Raw genomic sequence first — 23,821 nt, 5'->3', positions numbered from 1 at the left:
ATTTTTGTATTCTATTCTGCCCCTGCTCAAGATGCTCATATATATTATCTCATATATGTTATCTCACAACGCTCAATTATGTTATCGCACATATATGTTTATCTCAAGATGCTCATATATATTCTTGAGCTGCTCTGTAGGCCTAAACCTGGTTTGTGCTAAAGCATTTAAAAACATTCACATAGATGTCAGCACTCCCATGCGTCATCATCTGCCACACACACAGACAAGGAAGAAATTAGTCTTTTTGTTTTTATTAAGTTCCATATACATCAATATTTCTTCAGATGTAATACAAAAAAAGAAAAAGAAATCAAGTCAAAATCTGACAATTTTTTGTTTTACAAACAGGGCAGGAGCCTTCAAATATGTTGCTTCATCCTTCTCAGTCCATCACTGCTGCAGAGCAACCCATCTACAATAGCTTATTACTGTATTTTCAGGAGTTTATAGAAGTTTAACCAAGCAGAGTACTGGTGTCCCGATATTTAGTACAACTCTCTTTCATGCCACTTCAAACTAAACAATGAGTGGAAATGGGAAAAAAAAAAAAAAAAAAAGTTCCACTGTGATATCCGAAATTTAGACAAAAAACATTTGATACATTATGCTCAGTTTAACTCAGCCATTGTATGTCTGTACTTCATTTCCTATTTCTCATTGGATATGATGACTACAAGGATGGCCTGAGGGTTGGTAGTTTTTATTTAAACAAAGAAAAAGACTGAGATCAAAAAATGAACATGGAAATATGAACGCTCCTTAAGAGTCTTTTCCTCCGAGGTAAACTTTTCTTCTGCAATGCCTCAGTCGCTCACGCTCCTCAGTACAGTCCCACTTGATGACGGGTCGAAAAGAAAAAGAAAAAAAGAAGGTCCCTTAGAGCTGAAATGGCCAGCTCTGCCTGAACAGCTCTGTGAAAGCAGCAGTGCAGTTGCACCGACAGTGGGGGAGGGGAGGATCCCAAACACAGGATGAGGCAGAGTCTGTCAGAGTTACAGTTCAGAAAAGCCATATTCTTGGCAAGTGCATTGTGTTTGAGCAATGTGCGGTGCGTTCTAAGAGGCTGGAGAACAGTGTAGCTTGTTGTTATGAGACCTACAGAATGCGGAGAGAGGGGGGGGGGGGGGAAAGTTGAGAGCCCTTCGCAGCTTGTTTACGGTTGTGATATCTTGACAAAAAAAAAAAAAAAACAGACACAGAGGATGCAAAGAGGTTGGCAGAGGATCCTGCAGCCATGTTGGTGTGGTTCACTGGGAATGCCTTTATTGGTGAAGGAAATCTTCCACAACTACAAACTGAGGTTACTTTGTGAAGCGAGGAACAGGGTGAGCTCATAGTTCTCACTCTTTGTAGTACATTTTTAGTCTCATAAAATAATACTATCTAAAATGATTTGCTTCATAATTCTTTTTAAAAACATTCAAACACAGAGTTAGATATATCTTACAACCGCTGTACATGATAAAAAAGTATGTACATTCAAGACAACCACCTTAACAGCCAGCTCGATCAAACTCAAAAGGGATGTAACATACAGAACTTCTCATAAATATCTCTAGATAATAAAATATGCAGCTGTATATACGTTTCTTATATCTGGCAAGGTCAACACATTATCCAATCCAACTCAGATGTTGAACAGAAAATAAATACAAGTTAGGAACTAAAATGCATTTAAAATCCCACTGAAAAACACAATGGATTGTTCAATAAAGGCCAGATTTAAGGAAATGATGAGAAGAAAGCTTGTCCCTCGATTACATGGTAAACGCATGTCAACATGGCTGCCATCGTGATTAAACTGAATATTATGGTTACCAAAAAAAAAATGTTAAACTGGTGGCATTTACATGAAAGCACAATTGGTGTTTTTGTGTTATTTTTTTTCTCTTTAACAGATTTTTCTTTCTTTTTTTTCTTCTTTTTTTGCCGTTCTGGAAATAGAAAAGTTCCCATGTCATTATTACTAGACACCCCCAGCATCCAGTCCAGACTCCAGCTAGACTGGCCCACTTAAGAATCTGACAATCTGCAAGAAAGAAGAAAAATGGGATGGCATAAATCAAAAAAGGCATGCAGCAAACAAGTGAACAGACACAAATGCAAGATGACACACGGTACAGATGTAACACGGCGGTTCTGTTAAGGCATCGGAAGTGAGATGCCCTAAAGCCCGTCAGCTCCGTTGGTTTTAGTACGGCCGAGCCACAGCGACAGTTTAGAGCCAACTCTAGTCTACAAAGAGAAATGACACTTTGCTACACATGCCAGTGGTATAAACAAAAGTGAATGAAGGGCATAAAGGCATAAATCAAGAAAAGAGACTGACATGACAGCCAGCGTACAACACGCAGACGTAAGCGTGGAGAAGGAGAGAGAGAGAGAGAACAGCGGGAGCCCGGAGAGTCTGCTGCAGTGGGAGCACCCGACCTTACCTGCTCGCTTTGAAACCTTTGAGCTTCTGTACAAAGAAGGCTTCGAGCACCTCGGCGCACTGAAAGAAGGGCGTGTCATTGGGGTTGTAGTAGCGACAGTTGTCGAAGATTTTGGTCACGTCGGCCACGCACTCGGTGAGCTTGTGGTAGTGTCGCTTTTGCAAGCGGGTTTCCATTGTGGAAAAGTCTGCGAGGGAACAGAGAAATGTGGGATTTTACTTGAACCGGAACGCACGTGACATTTTCCTGCTAACGGCTGCCGCAATTTGTTCTTACCCATTGGCTCCTTGATGACGCGATAATAATCCGGTGCGTCGTGGGGATCCACCGGTTCAAGGAAAGGCCACGCCATCTTGTGAGTCTGTTGAAAGAACACAAAACGCTTACAGAACACAGCATCAAAAGCACCAAAAAACTGAAACTAATTGCAGAATTTCTCTGAAACGTCATTAAGAATTTGCTACATTTTCTGACCGTAAAGTAAAGAGTTTACATGAACTCTATAATTTTAGGTTATTTGACAACATTGCTCCTTTTAAAAACAATGAGAATATTTTAAAAGATCCCCTGTGTTACATATATTGTTGAGTAGAGGCCATCAAATGAAGATACCACCGCAAACACCTTTTAAAATGTTATCCACACCCACCAATGGTTTAAAGAGATGTAAAGTGTGATGGTATGTTTTATAAATGGATTAAACATAAAAGGTGGTTTGGTGTGTCCAAGGTATGTTCCACTGCTACTTTATGATATTCACAAAACACAGGGTAATGTGAAAAAGCTAGACGATTTAGTATAATGTATCTTAAAAGAAAGAAAAACAAGGATATATCAAAGGGAAAAGTCACTTCAAAAGCAGATATTAACTTATGTCTTTACATTACCATTTACAGTGTTTAATACTTTTGTTCTAACCGTTTTATTTGACTTGATTATCTGCTTCTTGTTATTCAGCCATCTTGTAAAGCCCTTTGTTATTTTGCTTCTAGTTTGTATTTACTGTTAAGATATCTTCGTAAACGCGGGTTCCATACCTGTAACGAGCGTAATATTCTTTTCAATCCCTCATAGTCTTTGTCGGTGAGCGGCGTGAGGACCGTCATGGCGTCTTCCGTCGACTGACACTGCGGGCAGACGTACACGTCGATCTGATTGGCCTCGCTCTGCAGGATGCCCACGCAGCGGCCGTGGTACCAGTTCTGGCAGCGGTCGCAGCCGATGTAGAATCTGCGGGTGAGAATTGGACACGTCATCATTATTATTATTATTATTATTATTAGCGCATGAAACGCTCCAGGTGTACGAAGCCGAACTCATGAGGAGGCGGGGCCTTACTGCGATTCGTCGTACGGCGTCCGGCAGATGCAGTACAACTCCACGTTGCTTTCTCCCTCCTGACCGCGTTTGCAGTCGTTGCACACAAAGTCCTCCAGCTTCTTGGCCTCTTTCTCCGTGATGCCGACACACACGCCGTGGAACCAGTTGGAGCACAGGTCGCACCCGATGTAAAACCTAGAGAGGAGAAGAGCGTTAATTTGGGTCTCGGGTATCTCGTCATGACGGCGTCCCGTGTGCATTGCAGTGGTGTGTTGGAACGTAATCACAACAGAGAGCTTACTTTGACTCGTCGTAGGCCGTTTTGCAGACGCAGTACAGTTTGGTGTCCTTCTTGTGATCCTTTGGGAGAGAAGACGGCTTCTTCTTCTTCTTGTGTTTGGATGAGCTGGAATCTCCATCCTTGTCTCTGTCCCTGTCTTTGTCTTTGTCCTCGTCTCTGTCCCGATGTCTGTCCCGCTCTTTCTCTTTCTCCTTCTCCTTTTCCTTCACCTTCTCCTTCTCTCGCTCCCCGTCTCTCTCTTTATCTCGGTCTCTACATCGGTCTCGGTCCTTGTCCTTGTCCCGGTCCCGCTTCTTGTCCTTGTCGTGATGCTTGTCCTTATCGTGGTGCCGGTCCCTGTCTTTGCTTCTGTCTTTGTCCCTCTCCTCGTCCCTCTTGCGCTTATGGGATGAGGATGGCGAGGTCGCGGTGTGAGCGCCGTGAGAGGAATGTGTGGAGTGAGAGGGATGGGAGGAGTGAGAGGGATGGGAGGAGTGAGAGGAGGCCGCTTTGACCGTCGCTGCAGCGGCCTGAGTGATGGCGACTCTGGCTTTCTCCTTTTCTTTTTGTAGCCTGGCTATGTCCCGCCTCAGCTCCTCCTGAGAAGGAGACAACACAATGCGATGTTTAGCATCTCCGATTCCCGGGCATCTTGCACTCCGTACTGAACCAACCCTGATGGAGGTAGACCGTGAGCTCACCTGTACTTGCAGCTGCAGCTCCTTGTCCAGCAGGGCCCTCTTCTTCAGGATCTCCGCCTTCAGCTGCTCCTTGTGCTTGTACAGCAGCGCGGTCAGCTTTGTGGCGTTCTGTTTGGAGCGTTTCTGCTCCACCACCTCCTCCTTCTTCCTCTTCTTAGCCGCCTGCTTCTCGTCCTTCTCGATCTTGTCGAGGATGAACTTCATCACCTGGTTGCACACGATCATTCTGAAAACACAGGAGGACAGCAGGGGGCGCCGGAGTCATTGCTGTTCAGTTGGTGGTCATGTGGCAAGGAATACAGTACAATTCAGTATTCAAAGATACATGGACAACAAGAGTGGAGGAAATACCACTGTCATCCAACATTCGTCATGAATCCCCACATTTCTGTGATTATTAAAGCCCAAACCTCTGGTTCTCCTCTCGCTCAGCTGCAGCCAGGGTCTTCTTCTGTTTCAGCTGTTCCGCTGTAGCGTTCTGCTTCACGACCACCTGACAACAAAAACACTTTCCGTTAATATCAAAAGTTCTTAAATGCTTTTTTAGAATGACTAAAGTATTCTTTTTTTTAGTCGCACCTGCTTCTGGATGCCATCCACCGGGCTAACGGCCTGCAGAATCGGCTCTTTCTGTTCCCTTTTAACCTCCGGGTGTTTCTTCTTCTTTGGTTTTTGCTGCTGCTGCTGTTGTGGTTGTTGTTGTTGCTGCTGCTGTTGCAGTTGTTGTTGTTGCAGTTGCTGCTGCTGTTGTTGCTGCAGTTGTTGTTGCTGCTGCTGCTGCTGTTGTTGCTGCTGCATTCTTTGGAGCTGCTCCTGGACGCTCGCTGGCGCCTGTATGGTCACCATGTTCTGGATTTGATGGGCCTGGATTTGCCCCCCTGCCTGCTGGATCTGGATTGGCAGCTGCAGTTTGATCTGCTGGGGGACTGTGCCACCCTGCTGCTGCTGTGCCTGGATCTGGGCTTGGATCTGAGCAGCAACATGGGGTGGCAGAGCCGAGAGAAGCTGGACAGGCTGCTGGAGGCCTGGAACAGTGATGAGCTGATGCCTGATAGGAGACTGGACCTGAAGCTGAGGCTGCGCTTGAACTTGAGTTTGGTTCTGAGGCTGGAACTGAACTTGGAGCTTTGCTTGGACTTGGGGTTGGGCGTGGACCTGAAGCTGTTGCTGGACCTGGGTCTGCTGCGGTGACTGGACTTGAAACTGGGGCTGGGTTTGTACTTGAGTTTGTACCTGGGGTAGCTGCAGGGTCTGTAGTTGTGGGTGAACGTGGCTCTGTTGCTGGAACTGGACCTGAACCTGGGGGTGGAGTTGGGTTTGGATCTGAGGCTGTAGCTGAGTTTGGGCCTGAGACTGAACCTGGGGTTGAGATTGGACCTGGGGCTGTTGGTGAGTCTGGGGTTGGGTTTGAGCCTGTGTTTGAAATGAAGCCTGTACCTGGGGGTGGTACTGAGGCTGGATCCTTGTTTGGAGTTGGAGCTGGGCCTGAACCTGGGGCAAGGTTTGACTTTGGGTTTGGGACTGAAACTGCACCTGAGGTTGATTTTGAGCAATGGGCTGTAGTTGGGCTTGGGCTGGTTGCTGAGTTTGAGGCTGAAACTGAACTCGGACCTGGGGGTGACTTTGAGCCTGAATGTGCGGCATTTGTTGGACTTGGCCAAAGGGCTGGACCTGAATCTGTGCACGGATCTGGGCTGGCCGCTGGGGTTGAAGTTGCGCATGTGTTTGGGGCTGCAGCTGAGGCTGCGTGGGTCTGACCGTCGTAACAACAGAAGAGACCGGTAACCCCATATGAACCTGCACTGCCGAGACTGGGATTTGAGACACCTGCTGCATGGACACAACGGTAGGGTGCTGGACGTGTCCTTGAGCTTGAAGAGGAAGAGCTGCTTGAGGCAGCAGGGTAACGGGTGATGAATGCATGGAGACTGACGCAGAGGCGGGTACAGTGGCCAGGCTGGGTGTCTGCGCTGGAGCTGCAGCCTGCTGAACAGGAGTCTGAGCTTGAGCTGAGGCCGGCGTCCACACCTGGGGCTGAGCTGCCTTCAGCTCCGCCAGAGCTGCAACAGGACAGAGAAGTAACAACAAAAAAGCTCAACCATCATGTATCGACAATGACTACAACAGAATGCTCAACAGAATGAGTGTGTGTTTGTGGGAAATGTGTTGTTGGGTTCTTTACCTGGCACCGAGGGTGTTGTAAAGGTGGCGGTAACTGGTGTGACAACAGCGTTGGCCACAGCAGCATGAAGGGGAACTGGAGCCGTGGCCTGGATTTGGGTGAGAGCTTTGGCTGGGGACGGGACAGCGATGTGGTTGGACACAACAGCTATGACGGGAGCAGAGACGGGAGCCAGAGCCGGGGTCGGAACTTGGACGGGCGAGGGAAGAGAGGCAGAAGCGGGCATGTGGGCCGAGTTAGAAGTGGCCACCGTAGCGGCAACTTGGGCGGCCGCCATGACCGAGACCGGGGCTAAAGCAGGGGCATGGCTGAAGGCATGGGTCTGGATCTGGGCTAGAGGTGCGACGTGTCCCGGGACGGGGAGCGACACTACAGTTTGGGCTTGTGTCGGGAATAAACCAGGGGTGAGGGTGGAGACGTGGGTCTGTGCAGGGGTTGAGGCTGAGGCGAAGACCGTCTGAGACATAGCCGGGCCTGCGTTTTGTGCCGGGGAAGGCACAGACCTTGCCAATTGGGGTTGTGCGGGGACAGAGGCTGGTGTGGAGGATAAAACCTGTTTCGAGGCCTGGGCTGCAACGTGAGGCAGGGCCTGCACAGGAGTAGATATTTGAGAATGTGCAGGGACTGATAATGGGGTAGTAGCGGCTGCAACTTGGGTTTGCAAAGGGACTGTGGGCGCCAAGCTTGGCATTTGTGTCTGGGCGGGTACAGGGGCCGGCATTTGGGTTTGGGCCGAGGGAGTCGTCTGGACCGGCGCAGGGGTTATGGCTTGAGTTGGTGTTGACATTTGGGCTTGAGGGGTCTGAGTGGGTGCTGAAGTTGCAGCCGGTGAGGATGGAAGGATGGGAGTGAACAGGAAGCGCTGGACCTGGCCGTTGGGCATGGCTGCCTGCATTAGCTGCTGACCAGGAACGGGGATGACCGTTACACCCTGTGGGATGATTTGCAGCTGTCCCTGGGTCTGGCCCTGACCCTGGATCACCACCGTCAGACCTGGGTTTCCACCCTGCAGAGTTGCAGACAAAAAGGAGTCTTGCATTCAGCCGACAGTGATAAAAATCTCTCTTTGTACCATTAAAAACAAAGGCATGGAAGGACATTAAAAGAAAAGACCCTCACCTGAGCACCCTGTGTCAGCTGCAAGAGCTGTGCCATAGTGAGTTTAACTTGACCCTGCTGTGGTCTGGCGGTCGGGGAGGAAGCTACAGGTGACTGTCCAGGTGCTGTGGTTGCTGCATGAGGCGCTAGTGCAGGACCCGCTGCCCTCTGAGCCGCAGTCGTCTGCACAGGTGTAGAAGCAGCCGGCTGAAGTTGGCCTGGGGTGGAAAGAGGGAGAATATTACATTTGTAAAGGCGTGACCCACGAAAGTCATTCATTTGCGAAAATCAAATGATCAGTTAGACAGAACACCTTGCTGAGCCAAGGCTGGACCTTTGCCCGCAGAGGTAGACAGGGCCGGTGACTGGCTCATCGCCGCGACGGGCTGCATTTGGCCTCCTGCTGCGACGGCCTAGAACACAACACCAAAAAGGTAAAATCATCAATCATTGCGGTTAATATTTTGCCTGAACTGAAGGACGATAGGGAAAGGCAAAGGACCTGCTGCTGGCTGGTTGAGGAGGTGCTGGCCCTGAGGTTGAGGTTGCCGGTCGTAGGGTGTAGGGTGCTGTACGTCCTCAGGTTCGCAGGGGGCCCAGAGGGGAAAATGCCCAGGACTTTCTGCTGGACTACGCCTGTTGAAAAGCACGATTATGTAAAGAAGGAAGCAAATATGCACTGGCTACATGCAGAGATGCAGGTCAAGGATGTACAGAAGCGGTGAGGCATGCACTGTGTGTAGGGAAGAACACTAAAGCAAATCGTAACAAATATATGTATATATAAAAAAACTTCAGTTCATGAGAGAACGGTAGATTGTAAAAAAAACAAAACTGCAACCAGAGGTCAGAGAAGCTCTTTCATATAATGTAAAAAAAACGAAGAAAAAAGACAACATCCATGCTCGGCGCCAATATGCGTTGTCTGCCACATGACACTTTCATCCATTTTGGAAAGTGTAAGCACAAACCAGCGGCAATGGATGACACTGGAGCTCCCTACCTCCTTGCGCGGTGGGCACGCTGAGCGTGACAATCTTGCTGTTAGCGGGGAGCGGGAGTTTGGCGGCGAGGACCTGGCCAGCAACAGCCAATGGGCTGCCGGCAATCCGGAAGGTTTGCTCGGAGGCGGCGACGCCGCTGGCCACGGTGGTCACCGAGCCAACGGAGGCTGCAAGACACACCATGCCACCTGCGGTCACGCAAACCCACAAGGGCCACGTACGGCTGTGGTGTCCACTGGAGGGGTGGAGTCAACAAAGGGGCTGACATCTTTCAAATTTGGGGATTATGGTTTCAATTTGGATGAGACACCGGCTCTCCTCTGTCCATTTGAAACATTTAAATTGAAATTTCAGTTTTACCCGGGCTGAGAGTGGACACCACGAGCAACAAAGTAATTTTGGCAAAAAGTAATTGTGGAAAATTGACAAAAAAATAAACGAACAGTTGTGGATGCCAATGGTTGACTTCTTACAAACTGAGATGGCTTTCAAAACAGCAATTCGGGAAAAAAAAAGTGTTTTGTGACATGGTTGTTTGTCTGCCTAACAGATGACGGATGAGAACGCGCACAACCAACCAGTCTACGTGGGGTTTCTGATGGGATCGTTAAAATCACCCTTGCATTCGGTTCCAGCTTACCTGAGGTGTTGTTGGTCTGACCCTGCTTGACCCAGGAAGCAAAAGACTGATGGAAGTTTTTGTCTTGCTGAAAGGACACCGGAGAGCCCAGTTTGGAGGCCAGGACCATCTTGGCTCCAGGCGTGACCTGACCTGTCCTCTGGCCCATGGACCCTAGGCTGCTGGGAGTACTGGGAGCGATGGACGAGGTGGATGTGTTGGTCGTTGTGGGAGTGCCGAAGGGTGTACACGGCCTCTCCAGACGTTTCTGTTAGAATATTGTAGACATTCAGACAATTTGAGGACCTCCAGGAATAGTGCTACATGAACAAGAGCTGTTTAGGTACAGTGTGGCCAGAGTACATTGTTCCCACCTGCTGGGCAGCAAGTCTGGCCTGTTTCAGCTGATTATCCAAATGGGCCTTGACTTCCTCTGCCGTCTTTAGACTACTGCCAGACTTGGAGGAATCAAAACCCTGCGACTTCTCCCTCTCAACTCTGTAATAGCAAGGTGATAACAATCAGGTGGATCATTCCCCCGATCAGAATTACTCAAGTGTTCCCCAGAGGAAGCTCGCTGCGTGTTTCTCACCTTTCAGCAAAAGCCCTGATCTCCCACAGCTCCAGGTCCTCTTCAGCCACCCATGTCTCCACAGCTATAGGCCCGGTCAGCTTGGCCGGCTCGTGCTTCTTTGGCCTCAAGGCGCTTGAGCGCAGGCCTTTCCTCTGTGGAGTGGGGGTTTCTGCTCATGGGAAGAGAGAAACAAACTATTACATCAATTATACTGAGGAAAGGGTTGCCAAAATCAATCTGGGTCATTTATTTCAGTTGAAGCCTCCATTTGTTCCTGATGTTGAGCTTTTACCTTTGGGAGTGTCTCTGTTTCCGAGGGGACAGATGATCTTCCGGATGCAGTACTCTGAGCGGATGCCGTAAGGCCCCACGTCTCTCCGTTTTATGATCTCCGTCGTGGTGATGTCTGTCTCTGAGGTTTCTGTGGCAGCAATAAAACATATTGTCACAATTATTTTAGAGGGCAGTCGTTAATGGTTCAATTTCATTCATTTAAGAATCGGACGGTGGATGTTTTGTAGGCAGAAACAGAAGAGATAAAAATAGCAATAAGAAGTAATAGTTATATGTTTGAAATAGAGACTAATGCAAGAGAAGCACAAAGAGAAGATCACCCAAAGCAAGTGAAAGACCAGTACAGGTGAAGACGTCAGTGGACAGCAATGTCTCACCTTTCCGTGTCGTCCCGACAGCAGCAGACGGCTTGACCGCCATGTCGTCCCACCTGAGGCAGGCCCACAGCAGCCTCAGCATCAGGCTGACCCCAGCCAGCGACCTCACGGTCTGGAGGCGGTACCTGAACGGGAAACAGTCAGAAGAAAACATGAGCGAATAACTCCAACAACAGGAAGTATATTTACATACGCAATTGTATTTACTGGAGTAATAAGACGAAAACACATCTGAAATGGAAAGTGACGTCATTTATTAGCTTTACTTGCTGGAGTTGGAACAACAAAACATAATATTGTTGGTAATAATTCAAAGATGTACACATGACTGTTGTTAGTGTGAACTAATTGTCAGTTCTAAATGTATTTTGTAAGTATCCCATGCAGTGTAAAAAGACTTCAATGTGTTACAAACCTCCACGTGATCCCAAAGGTGGGCCGAGGCGAGGGGTAGGGCCAGATGTCCAGGGCGGGCTTGGCATTGTAGTTGAAGATGGGCACCTCTCTGATGCCGGCCCTCCTCGCCATTCTCTTCAGGTCATCATTTGGCAGGATGAAGATGCTCTTCTTGCTGCTCTTGGTGACGAACTTGCGGTAGGACGGCAGGGCCGTCCCCGAGCGCGCCTTCCTGGATTTGGAGAACCTGAGGAGGCTGATCCGGTCTTTGGTGGAATACTCTTTGCTAATCGTCATGGAGGTCGTTGAAGTCGTCTTGCTGTCGGCTATTGGAAGTTTAGTCCTCTGAAATCCAAATGCCCTGGAGCCGGGCTGGGTGACGGCGACAGAGGAGACTTGAGGCGTCGCATCAGACTTACTGATCTTGCTGGATGGGTCCGTTGTCGCTGCATTTTGGGACTCTGTGGTGTCAGCTTCAGCCGAGGTCTTCAAACCTTTGCTACTGCTGTTACGATCGACACTATTACTATTCGCCCGAGACGGGCTCGAGGGCGGAAGCTTAGCAGGTACCGTCCCCTCGCTGTCCATGGCCACATCCACAGCCTTGTTGGGAGCGTCTCCTTTCTCCGCCACATGGTTCTCAAATTTGGGGACTTTCAGGGGAGGTGGGTGACATATGTCGGAGACGTCATTTTGCGAGAGGGTTCCGTTCATCAGAGACTTCACCGGCTCTTTGACGTCCCCTTGGTCTTGACTGGCTGGGTCTGAGATGGCGTTGGAGTCTGCAGGGGCGGTGCCCCCGGCTTCCCCATTCACCTGCATGGGACCGGTCTTGCTTTGGTCGACCTCCGTGCTCTGAACACAGCTTTGCTCCATTTCCTCATACCCACGTTTCTTCGCATTCTCGCCCACTCGAGCCACCTCTGGCTTCTCATCCTCTGATATACAATTGTTTTTAATGTTGGGCTCAGTGCTTGATAAGAGTCCTCCGTTCACTTCTTTGCGAGCTGCGGTCTCCTGCACGGCATTTACCTCCGTCTGTTTGCTGTGGTCGGGTCCCGTGGTTTCTGATTTGACGTCCATGTCGGTCTTTATCTTCGCCTCCTCCTGCTCAAAGTTAAGCTTTTTCACCACCTGGTCCTTCACGTCAGGGCTCTCCTCCGTCTCTTTTTTCACACACGGGGTCACAGCAGGCTGCTGTTTTCCTAAAGTGGATCCTTCGCTCTTAACTCCGAATGGGGGCTTTGTGGCACTCTGCCTGAGTCGCTCAAGCCTCTGCTTCTCCTCCAAGGTGAACTGTTTTACCCGCCGCTCCAAAAGCCCATCCAGTTTGGAGGGCTTCACTTTCTTCTTATAAGCTGTCCGCAGCTGGAAGCCCTCGCTGACATTCACAACGTCATAGTAGGTCTTTGATGCGGGGGTCGCCTCACTCTTGGGTTCTTCCACTTTCTGGGTTGGTTCTTCCCTCACAGGCGACCCAGAGGGCGAGGAAGAGTCTTTGTTTTCAGCTTCATCTATAACAAAGAGTCACAGAGGTCAGCGGATGATGGAAACACACATCCGTCCACAAACAGCAAAAGGGAAATCCAAAAGATGAAAGGAGGAAAACATTAATCTCAAACCTTTACCTTTCTCGCCACTTGAAGCAGCCGTTTCTGAGCAGGGGTCAACCTCCATGTTTTCAACTTTACTCTTCTCTTCTTCTTTCATTTCCTGCTCCTCCTCCGTGGGTTTTTCGTCCTCTTTTGGGGTCTGGGGTTGGCAGACCTCCTCTGATGATGTGCTCTGAGAGGAAGCAGTGATGGATGCTTGTTCATTGTCCCCGTCCGGTGTGTCCGGAGTATCCTGCTTCTTATTTTCCATCAACTTTTTCTGCTTTTTAGTACAAGCTGCTGCATTTTCCTTCCTCATTTTAGCTATGAGGAAAGCGGGGGTAAAATATAGTATGAGCCACTAGTGCCAGCAGCAGGAGAATGAATAATGGACATATTGCCAGTGTAGCCCTTACCCTCCAGCTCTTTGCGGTAGTTAACGTTTGTGTTCCCTGGTAGCTTTGTGACGAACCGCGGCACATGAGTCTTACTGACCCAACTCCAGCCACCATATCCCGTCACCCTGTACTCCTCCCCTTTCTGCTTCCACACCTTGATGGAAAAACACAGACGAAGAACCATAACGTGGATATACATCAGAGACAGACATAAAAAACGTAAAGCAGCCTTAAAGACATGATAAAACTCTGGAACCATCTTAAGATACCAGGACTGCTTGTACACCAGGAGGTGCGTCTGCAGTTGTCAGGGGGAACGTGGAGAGATTTCTAAATTATTTTTACTAAATGTGTGAAAAACTAGTTTTAAACAAAGAGGTCTAAACAGTTAGCTAAAAGTAATGACTAAACAGCTGAAACAGTTAAAAGTAATAAACAGTTGAAAGAGGTGGCTAAAAGGAATTATTAAAAGTTAAAGATGCCAGATGAGACGTGGTGGTTTTACCTGGTGCTTTATGGGGATAGTGTACTTCACCCATGTGGCCTGTTGCAGGGTCTCCTCATCCTCCAGCTTTTTCTCGCGCTTTTTCCCCTTCTCCTTGTCCTCCCGCTCCATGGAGGTCATACGATGGAGCCTGAAGCGAGAACGTACAGGATGTGACCAAGATGTAAGGTGCACGGCAGGAAGGAAACAGGCAAGTTATTGTTATTAAACGGCTTGTTTGGTCGACACTCACTGGAGTAGTGACGCAGATGAGAGGGAGCACAAGACCCAGGCTTCAGAAGGACATTACTAAATTAAATTCAAGGACTTTCTGGTACTTTCTCAAGCCTTGTTTTTTTTTTATTTTTAAAAAGGTTTTCAAACGGTACTTGAACTTTTAAGATGAAAAAAAAATAAAAAAATCAAGTAGCGGAATATCTTGAAAATAGTGCTCAAAAAGTCCTTGGCTTTCAAAATGAACCACATAACGCTGTCTTTTTGAACGTTTTGGTCGTGTGTGAATCCATCAGTTTATCTTGTTTTTGTATGACTGAATGTTCAAGGCAGGACATACATTCTTGTTGAATATATACATTGTATATCTGAATACATATACACCTGTATGTAATATTTTAGCCTCAAACAGTGCTTCACTAAAAGGTTTAAATTGGTGATTTGAATATGTACCCGACTAGTTTTAAGAGAAACGGACATTGAGGATATGTGTACAGATTGTAAAGCCCTCCTCCAGTCTAATTGAATGTAAATGTACTGTTAGTTTGCGTAGCAAACAGTCGTTTACCTTGTGTGTCCAAGAGAATCTTTCCATACAGGCAGCATGGCCACTGGTTTGATGGCACACTCCAGGATGGCCAAGGCCAGAGCAAATTCCCTGGCCTTGCTGCACATCTGCACAGCTTTGTTCCAGTTGGTCCTAGAAAAAAGGGAAGACAAACTGTATGAAACAACAGCACAATTCAAAACAAGCGCATTTTTCTTCCATAAAGCTTCAACATATTTGAAATGTACCATGTTAAACTGGACTATTATGTTTGCAAGAACAGATGGGACATATTTTGTTATCATTACAAAAGTCCAGTGTGCAGGAATTAGGGGGATCTAGAAATGGAATATAATATTCCTAACAACATTTATTGTTGTGTATAATCACCTGCAACTAAGAATCGTTGTGTTTTCGTCAGCTCAGAATGAGCCCTTCGTTTTTAAATAAGGAGCTGGTCAGGGCGCCATGTTTTACCGCCATGTTTAAACAGCAGCTTGAAGCCACCTCAAGGCCACCGTAGTTCTCGGACACGCTTGGAAAGGGAGGTGTGAGCGGAGGGATATCGCACCTGCAATCTGCAACCTCACTACTAGCTGCAACTAAATCTGACACACTGGACCTTTAAATGACTAGTTAAGAAGATTTGGGAAATAAACATTGGCTTTCTTGCCAAGATTAAGAAGAAGCCAGGGTAGTGTCACCTTTCAATAGAGCCAGGCTAGCCTTTCCCTCCTTTTGCCAGTCTTTGTGCGAAACTAGGCTAACCAGCTGAAGGTGAGAGCGTAGCGACATGAAACTGGAATCAAACTCTGGGCAAGAAGTAAGTAAGCATATTTTTCGTAAGTACCGCACAGCTAGAGGAACATCAGGCCAGGTCAGTGCAAGCATCACCCACCAAACATCTATGTTAATAAAAAAACCTCTTGTTGGTGGCTAAATCAACATGGTTTGCTGCACTTATGGTAAATTTCCAACTTGATACAAGTTAGTACCAAGAAGTTTTGTATCAGTCCCAGCTGACCAGCTCAAAAGGGTGAAACAACAGTGAACTTCCCCAACAGCCTCAGATTAAGTCGAACCTGTGTGCCGCCCAGTTCGGATGCATAAACGGCCCCGGGACATTGGTCTCCAGCTGGATGATGGTGAGACGCAGGGTGGAGACGGTCAGGCTCCGCGACCCGTAGATGGAGCCGTTCCACTTGAACTCCGCCGCGGTGGTCAGGCTGAACTTGTGGGAGAGGTGGCGTCTCTTGTCGTGGTCCTCGCGGTGCTGGTGTTTGTTCAGGGCCAGGACGTTGGTGCTGTACTGGTTGTGGTAGACCCTGTATTTCCCCTCCTGACCCAGTTTGAACAAGTTGTTCAAATTCACCGTCAGGTCCCTTTTTAGGAAGCTGAGACGCGAAGAGTCGCCGTCGGAGCGCACAGGAGAGGACTGAAACGTGAGAGGGGACGTTACACTGGACTGAGCTACGAGACGTGAAAACACAAGCGGCTTTGTTCAGGATGTGCTAACCGGTGGCTTTATCCCTCAAGAAGGGAAAGATTTGATACATGTTCAGATACATTATTTTTACGAGTAGATACATGGGAGAACATTTGTTTTTTTGTATTTGCAGTAACATGACAAACGTATTGTCAGGGTTAGGTGCCTAAATAAGATACAGGAGCCTTGATGCTTTGGACTCAATGGCCTTTATACAACTTTTCTTTCAAATTCAAAAACATTTTTAATAACAGTTTTGTTCGAGACTGTAGTTGTAAAAACCACGCCTCACCTCTTTGCTGCCTCTGGGCGTCTTGTTATTCGATTCCTGTACTGCCGGTTTCCCATTATCGCTCTTGACCCTGTTGATGTACTCGTCTGTCATTCAGAGAGAAGAGGACACAAATGGATTCAAACGGAGCCACGGAGACACCGATTCAGAAGTCGGTAAGCTACTTTTTGAGGACCAACGGACCGCCTCACTAGTGTTTACCTGTCCCATCCTGGCTGGTGAAAGAGGACCGGGAGGACGGATCAGCCAGCTCGGGCTGCTCTGGTCTCCTGAGGCCGCTGCCGCTGCTCGCCTCTGGCTGAGATGGCTGTGGCTGATCTGGGGAAACGGCAGCGTGCTTGTCCTCGCTGCCAGACTCCGCTTTCACACCTTCATCTACAAGGAAGACAAGTTTGGAAAAACTGAGCACAGGAGGAAAGGGATGCACGGAGTGAAACCGAATGATGCTAATTACAAGCAATGTGCTTTAAGCAAAGATGGCAGCTGCGTGAATGAGTCAATTGAAATATACATATATAATAGACATACATTCAACTTCTCAAATTGGAACATTTCTCAACCCAGCTCTTGTTTAATTTAACACTAGGTCACAATAATTTAGTTTATGACCAACAAACTTTTCAGATAATAATCTTAAAAACCGAAACCCTTCTTGCACAGGAAAGGCTCCACTCATCCAAAACAAGCTGTGCATTTGCTGCAAAGCCAAATCAAGACACCAGCTCTGCATTTGAGTTTGTTAGGAGAGAGGGTGAGAGAGAAAGGGAGAGTCCCGCATGTATATGCAGCTCTTTGTTGCCGAGGTAGCAGGTGGGCCTTCCAGGCAGAGGGCCTTTTGTTTGAGCAACAGTAACCCGCCCAAATGCCCACAAATGAGATAGAGAATAAGGAGCTGGTTGTGACAGACTGGCTGTTGCCAGGGACGCCGTCCAGCACGGAGCCAAAAGCTCGACATACAACACGAGACAAGAAGCGGATGCAGCAATAAAATGAAGGCTACCGAAGTGCCGTCGGATGCAACAGCTTTAGCGTCGCGCTCATGAGTGGGTCAAGACGAGACGAATGGCAGAACACGGCCTGCAACAGCATGCAATGCTGTGAAAGGGGGAAGATGTTGCATCTGTTGCACGAGTGGTGAGAGAGCGACAATGTTTTGGGGGAGCGGCCCAGAGTAATGGGTCTTTAGTCTGAAATGTACTTTGTGTCGAGGTTAAAGCTCAGAGACCCACTAAAGTCCTCTTTCAGTGTGTGCCAATCCATGGCGAGGGAATATGTAGTGTGACGTGGTCAAAGACACACAGTAACCATGTGAAACAGACACAAATGTCCCAGCATCCAGTCGAAAACAATAAACAAACCGTCTGCGAGGGAGACCAGTAATACAGTAATTGTGCCTAGCATAGCGACATATACTCGGAGGGAAAGGCCACACCGGCACCGTCACACAGAATGTCGGGCCAGATATCTGAACCTCGCACACGTGGCAGAGTCAGAAGAAAACACACTGAATTAACTACGGCCCCCTCCAAGGTCTCGTAGCTCACTTTCATTACAATTCACCCTAAAAAATAGACTTGGAAGGCCTCCTCAAGTCCAAGTAGAATAAACAATGACAACAAATTCTGCCATTCCAAAAATGACTTGAAACCAGATTTAGCTTTCCGGCCTGCCTAGAACATTACACGTGTATAGAGACTGAACATGTAGCCAGCGCCGCACAGCCAACGTGGCAAATGAGCAGGGGGCAAAAAGGGCAGGGGTATGGTTAGTGGTAACCGGCACAGACAAGCGGACAGATGAAGATGTGCAGCCGGGCATGGAGTGAAATGGCGAGCTGAATGGCCATGCTGAGCGATGCTGCTGGTAGCTGGACACCAGAGGATACACAAGTCCATCTTCGGCTCCCAGTACCTGTCCTTTCCCGCTTCGCCACTGGAAGGGACTCCCCGCTCTCCTGGCTCTCAGAGTGAGCGGGCTGCGTTTCCCTGTTGGGTTCGATGGACTCCGTTTTAGGCACCGCGGCGTCCTGGGTGGCCGAGCCAGTGCTAGAGTGAGACACGCAGCTCTCCTCTGCGGCAGGGGGAACCGTGGCTGCTGTGGTGGGACATACATAGTTACACAGACAGGGCGAACAGCACCGGGGTCACAATAAAGTCAAGTGGGCGGTTGGGTCTTCTGCTCAGGAGTTACTTTCGGAGAATCGCTGCGTAGAGGATTACAGAACACCGTATATGAACTTGTGGTTTACCTTGTGAACCAGCGTCCTCCTTGGCCTCCGTGTCTTTGTGCTCTCCGCTGTCGGGCGGCGAGGTGACCTCGGCGGTGACCTCCGCTGCCTTGACAGAGCCTGTGCCTGCTTCCGGCTTCGGGTCCTCTGCCCGCCTCTTTGATTCCTGCGATTCCCGCTGGACCTTCATGCGCTCCATGATCACATCTAAAAGCAAACGGGAACATATACATTTTTTTAAATAAAAAGGTCAGCTGTTACATATCAATGCATCTTTGTACCATTTGAAGAAGTGTGAATGCTCTTTCTTGAGCCGCTGCCTTTTGTTTGTAGTTTGGATAACAAATGAGAAATGAAAAGACACCATGAGGATGACTACATCATTCAGTTTCAGATTTAAATGAGTTTAAAGTATTTCATAAATACAGACCATACTTATTACTAATCAGGATTTTTTTAAATATATTGTAAAGTAGAAAAACTTTCTTCACTCCAATTAAAATAATCAGGGATGCAACTAACAAGTGTTTGTTGATTTTTCGTGAATCTTTCTATAAAATGTTTATTCAAATTGTAAAAAGAAAAAAGCTCTAAAAACTAAATGTCAAAGAAGCATTCTAACCAGCAAGTGGAGCATAATATGTTTGCATAATATATTCCTGCGATAAAATGCTGCCAAGATATAAACAAATCAAGAAACATAATAACATAACAATAATGTGAACTTGGTCTTAGCATCACAGTTCCGAGACGAGGGAATTAGTTTTCTCCCTCAGACTGCAAACAATCTGGAGATGTAATCTCCTGTCTGTCTAAACATGTTTATCAACTACAGTTTTCACTGGAACAGAAAGAGCTGTGCCACAGCAATCTTTAAACAAAGAATTGCAAGGCAGCACCAGCATCAGGCAGCAAACAGACGAAAAACAAGCAACCAACCACACCAATAAATCACTTTTGATGGGGGGAGAAAAAGCACTGCGATGGCTCCACAGAAATATCTCTTCTTCCATTTAGGGCGAGAGAATACCTCTTCAAACCTCTAGCTTCTGACAGGATGCCAGAGCCACGTTCCCCCCCAATAAAACATAGCGACAGTTAGTTCGGTGACAGGCGCAGGAAAACGGTGACTGAAACCAGATATGGCAGCCCGTTCAACACGAACGGAAACCGCTGGCGTGGTAATCAAAAGCTTTGTCAGAGGAAGAACAACAGTCGCTTGATGTCTGAGAGAGCGGGAAGCAGGAAGAAAAAGTAGCGCCTCACATTAGTGAGTCAACTGTCATCAAGGCAGAGCACTGCTGCCCGAGGGGGAGGAACTATTTGATCTGAAGCTTCGATAAGACTGTTTGAGAATGTAGCCCTAAAAGACACACATAAACACGCCACACATGTATTATATGTACATATACATTTGCGCCACACATGTTAGGATCAGTCACTGGATCAGTCACTGCCAGATGAATGATTTCCCTTCAAACACAGTTCACATGACCATCATCCTACTCGCATGTACCGCTACAAGATTACGCTACTACAAGGTTAAACAAATGCATCTCGCATTTTTGGGGGCAAGCTGAATCCCGTACCGTTGGCAGCAGAGAGGTAGGCTCTGTTGTTTCCGCGTGCCTTGTTGGTGAGGTCCTCTGTGATGGCCATGTGGGCCTGCACCTCCTCCTTCATCTCCTCCAGGGTGGCGTGGAGGTCCGGCTCCCAGTAATGCCGATCCAGGCGGTCCATGAGCTCCTCCAGCTGCGCCTTAGTGCTGTAATACCAGATCTGTTTCTTCTCGTGCTCCCCGTCCACCTCGCTGGGGAGTGAGAACAGGACAGGCTCTTAGATCGTTGAAGACGACAACAAACCACGTTACCTCCTTGTCGTTATAGAATTAATACAAAATAAAGGGTTTTAATTGAGGTTAAAGAACCATAACACACTGTTTGTAGTTTTTGTTGTTGTGTTGGACTGAATCGTCTCCTTACATATGTCAAATAAACACCACTAATAAAACTTAGTTTTAGATTACAATTTGCTTGGAAATTGGACAACAGAATTTTGTTCACTTAAAGTTGAGTTACTGCGCTCTGCTTTGAACAACGTGTAAAAAGGGTTGCAACATGTTATTGTGTTTAGCTACCAGCTGGATACCACAGTATTGGTTCTTCTCTTCTGTGTGTTTTTAATGGATTTGGCGACAACAACTGTATTGAATTTAGGAAATAAAGCCGCTGCCATGGAAAGGTCATTCTCGTGGAGCAGAGAGGGCCTCAACTTACACAATAATCCTTCTGTTTAGGAACCAGTACTTCCTCTGGTGGCGGTCGTATCCAATGGGCTCCTGGCGGATGTAGGGCCTGTTCTTCTGCGCCTCCGTCACACTGTCTGTGACACCCGGCACCTTGTGCGCCGCGCAAATCTCACACTGCCACTCGTCCTCTGGAACCTCCACCAGTGGGGGTTTCACACACTCCAGGTGGTAGACCGCTGAGCAGGTCTCGCAGCACAGCAGGTCGCCCAGGCGGTGACACACGCGGCAGTGGTCGTCGTACAGCATGACGCCGTCGGACATCAGCTCCTCGCGAGCGATGTTGGTGGTGAGAAACTGGTCCATCAAAAACTGTAACACCTTGATCTTGCTTTCGAGTGGCCCATAGGGATACTCGTCCACCTCCTGGTACGGCAGGACATGATGGTACTCCCTGTCGCTCTCGCAGTACGCCCGCAACACCTCGGGCCACGTCATGCCGTCGATAAAGTACAGCGTGGAGTTGACGCTATCCTTGAGGTCAGCGGGGCCAAAGGTAGTGTTGGAGGTGTCCTCCTCGCGGAGGATGACCTTCAAGAAGGCGTTATGGGCCTCTGCTATCAAAGTGCACTGCTCCTGGCCGACCAGTGCCGCACAGAAGTCCTCAAAGCGGAAGGGGGAGAGGCGCAGCACCGTGCTGAAGTTGCGCAGCACCTCGTAGATGGAGGCGGCATTGAGCAGGTCTTCACTGGGCACCAGGAGATCCTCGGAGGTCTCCGGGAGCTCGAGAGGAGGAATCTCCTTATCCTCGAAGATGGGACTGCGAGGACGGGGAGCCCGCACTTTTTTCTTCCCTGAAGGACACACAAATGATATTAGTCAACCAACCAATTTGTTTTAGTCACACTCAATGTGTGTGTGTGTGTGTGTGTATAAACATTTTTTTTTTGGTACAGAGCCAAAAACACTGATGTGCTTATGGCAACAACCATCTTTTGGATGCAAATATATCAAGCATGCAGCTACCCAGTATACCAGTTATTAATGTAATTGTTATTCACGTTGCTCTCAAACCTACAGGTGCAGCTACATCGTTACAACCACTCGACGAGGCAAAATTCATTTTAAAGTTGCCAACAAACTAGCTAAGTGTGCTACTCCGGCTGAGCTCAAAGCATGGCCGGTCAGAGTCAGTTAGCTTTAGTGAGGCTGTATCTGGGAAACATTAACTCTCCAGCAGGTTTACCACGTAAATAATAGTCAGACCACATACTACAACAACCCTCCCGTTCCTTTTCTTGGCGAGGCACAGCGAGAGACATTAACCGACATTTTAATGAGTTTTGGAGCGAAGAACTGTCAAGAGGAAAGCAAAGCTGCCAAAAGTGTAAATATGACAGACGCGCTAGCCACAAGCTAGGTTAGCTCGCTAGATAGCGTGTTTATTTTGAATCAGCTTCCATCATAAACTAATATGTATCCTTCACCTATAACGCAGTGGGAGCTGACGGTGCCTATGAGGACGTAAAGCGTCCGTTATCCAGCGCCCAGGCTGCAGAGTGACAGGAGGCAGCAGGAGCTAACTGTACCCGCTAACAATAGCACGCTAGCAGCGAAGTTATCAACTTAAACGCAACAGAGATGCTCGGGCGACAGTTATTCTTACAAAAATATATATGTGTGATAATGATTTCACAGACAATGTGTTTGACGGGACGGTGACGGCAACAGAGCCAAACACCCGACTGGATCCACCTGCAGTAGCAGCAACGAGCCCACTGCGGCCTGTGTTCATAGTGTGCATTCTCCATTTTGAACAATAAACTGCCTGCTTCCTGCTCTGCGGCGGCGGCTCATGTTCAAACCGCCGCGCGGTGACCGTTAAGACGGCGTAACGGCCACCGGGTCGCGGTGCTTATTTACCCGGAGTGCTGGCGTGTGTGCTCTGACTCCGAAAGCTACTCTCTGTGCAGTGGCTGGCGGCATCATCATCCTCCTCCTCTTCATCCGGCTGCTCGTCCAGCACATCATCTTCGAGGCAATCTGACTCCTCTTTGAGGGCCTCATCCTCTTCGGATTGAGGTTCCTCCTCGACGAACTCGTCCTCCTCGGACCTTAGGCTGACGACGTCGTCGTCCTCATCGCTCTCGTGGTCGTCGTACACCACCGTTTTGCACGGAGCCGTCCGCTTTCCTCCGCGGCCCCGTCTGCCTCCTCTCCCGCAGCCTCCGCCTCTGCCTCGTCCTCTGCCCCGTGTTGACGTGACGGATCCCGCTTTCCTCTTCTTCGCCGACTTGCTGGGCTCCCTCGCGGGGCTCTCGGCGTCCTCGTCCCCGCTGTCCCTGAACCTGGGCTTCAGAGTCCTCCTGGGTCGTAAGCCTCGGGCCGTAGCCGCGGACGAGTCCTCGGCTTGTAGCGGTTTGGGCGGCCTGCCCCTTTTCCCTCTCATGATAGATAGCCGAGATCTTTTATTTTACAATCCCAATTTTTGCGTTGATTTAACCGACACGAGCGCGAGCGGAAGCGGCACCCCAACAAAGCTGGACCGGAGCGGGTTCAGATGGTGCGGGAACCCCGCGGAGCCCCCGTGTCTTTTCGGGTTGGAGAGCTCAAAACGTTAGCCCGGCGTCCCGTTTGGGTTCGCCTAGAGCCGCCATTTTTCTTCTTCTTCTCTGCCTCTCTGGCTGAACAAACAGCAGGCTCGCACTAGAGGAGTCACGTGGTTCCCCTGCTTCCAGCTCGGTGGCAACAATGACCGACATGACAATTACTCGCAATTAGTTTCATATTTTAGTCGCACGTTGACTATTTTTTTCTTTCCCTGACAGAAGTATGAATGACGTTAATGATAAAGCAGGCAGGAAACCCGCAGTCGTGGCAGCTTCTTATTGTTTAGCATTGGCAATGGGAGCAAACAGTAATACAGATTATGCCATGCGAACAAGATACAACTATAACAAGATAAACCATTCAGGCTGTGCTAGCGTGGTCCTGTTAGTTGCTGGACTTGCAGGACAGGGGTGTAGGGAGGCT

At 48.4% G+C, this 23,821-nt stretch overlaps 1 protein-coding gene across 1 annotated transcript; it reads right to left on the bottom strand.

Annotated features, from left to right (window-relative positions):
- Nucleotides 1-269: 269 nt before the first annotated feature.
- bptf (bromodomain PHD finger transcription factor) lies at nucleotides 270-23,237 on the bottom strand (the record flags this gene model as incomplete). Its single annotated transcript, XM_079233537.1, has 32 exons — nucleotides 270-1,098; nucleotides 2,439-2,625; nucleotides 2,715-2,799; nucleotides 3,476-3,668; nucleotides 3,777-3,953; nucleotides 4,060-4,637; nucleotides 4,740-4,965; nucleotides 5,150-5,232; nucleotides 5,319-6,799; nucleotides 6,922-7,927; nucleotides 8,041-8,237; nucleotides 8,333-8,432; nucleotides 8,522-8,655; nucleotides 9,023-9,190; nucleotides 9,664-9,910; nucleotides 10,017-10,140; nucleotides 10,235-10,385; nucleotides 10,509-10,637; nucleotides 10,888-11,012; nucleotides 11,303-12,797; nucleotides 12,912-13,199; nucleotides 13,292-13,427; nucleotides 13,779-13,908; nucleotides 14,560-14,691; nucleotides 15,621-15,973; nucleotides 16,317-16,402; nucleotides 16,518-16,691; nucleotides 18,228-18,410; nucleotides 18,565-18,750; nucleotides 20,133-20,353; nucleotides 20,820-21,642; nucleotides 22,712-23,237. 32 exons carry the CDS (start codon nucleotides 23,235-23,237, stop codon nucleotides 1,059-1,061), a joined length of 10,164 nt encoding a protein of 3,387 aa, XP_079089663.1. The 3' UTR covers nucleotides 270-1,058.
- Between the last annotated feature and the right edge of the window lie 584 nt (nucleotides 23,238-23,821).

The sequence above is a fragment of the Taurulus bubalis genome, assembly GCF_910589615.1.
Source record: "Taurulus bubalis genome assembly, chromosome: 17".
NCBI lineage: Eukaryota > Metazoa > Chordata > Actinopteri > Perciformes > Cottidae > Taurulus > Taurulus bubalis.
This window is presented reverse-complemented; position numbering and strand designations above follow the sequence as displayed.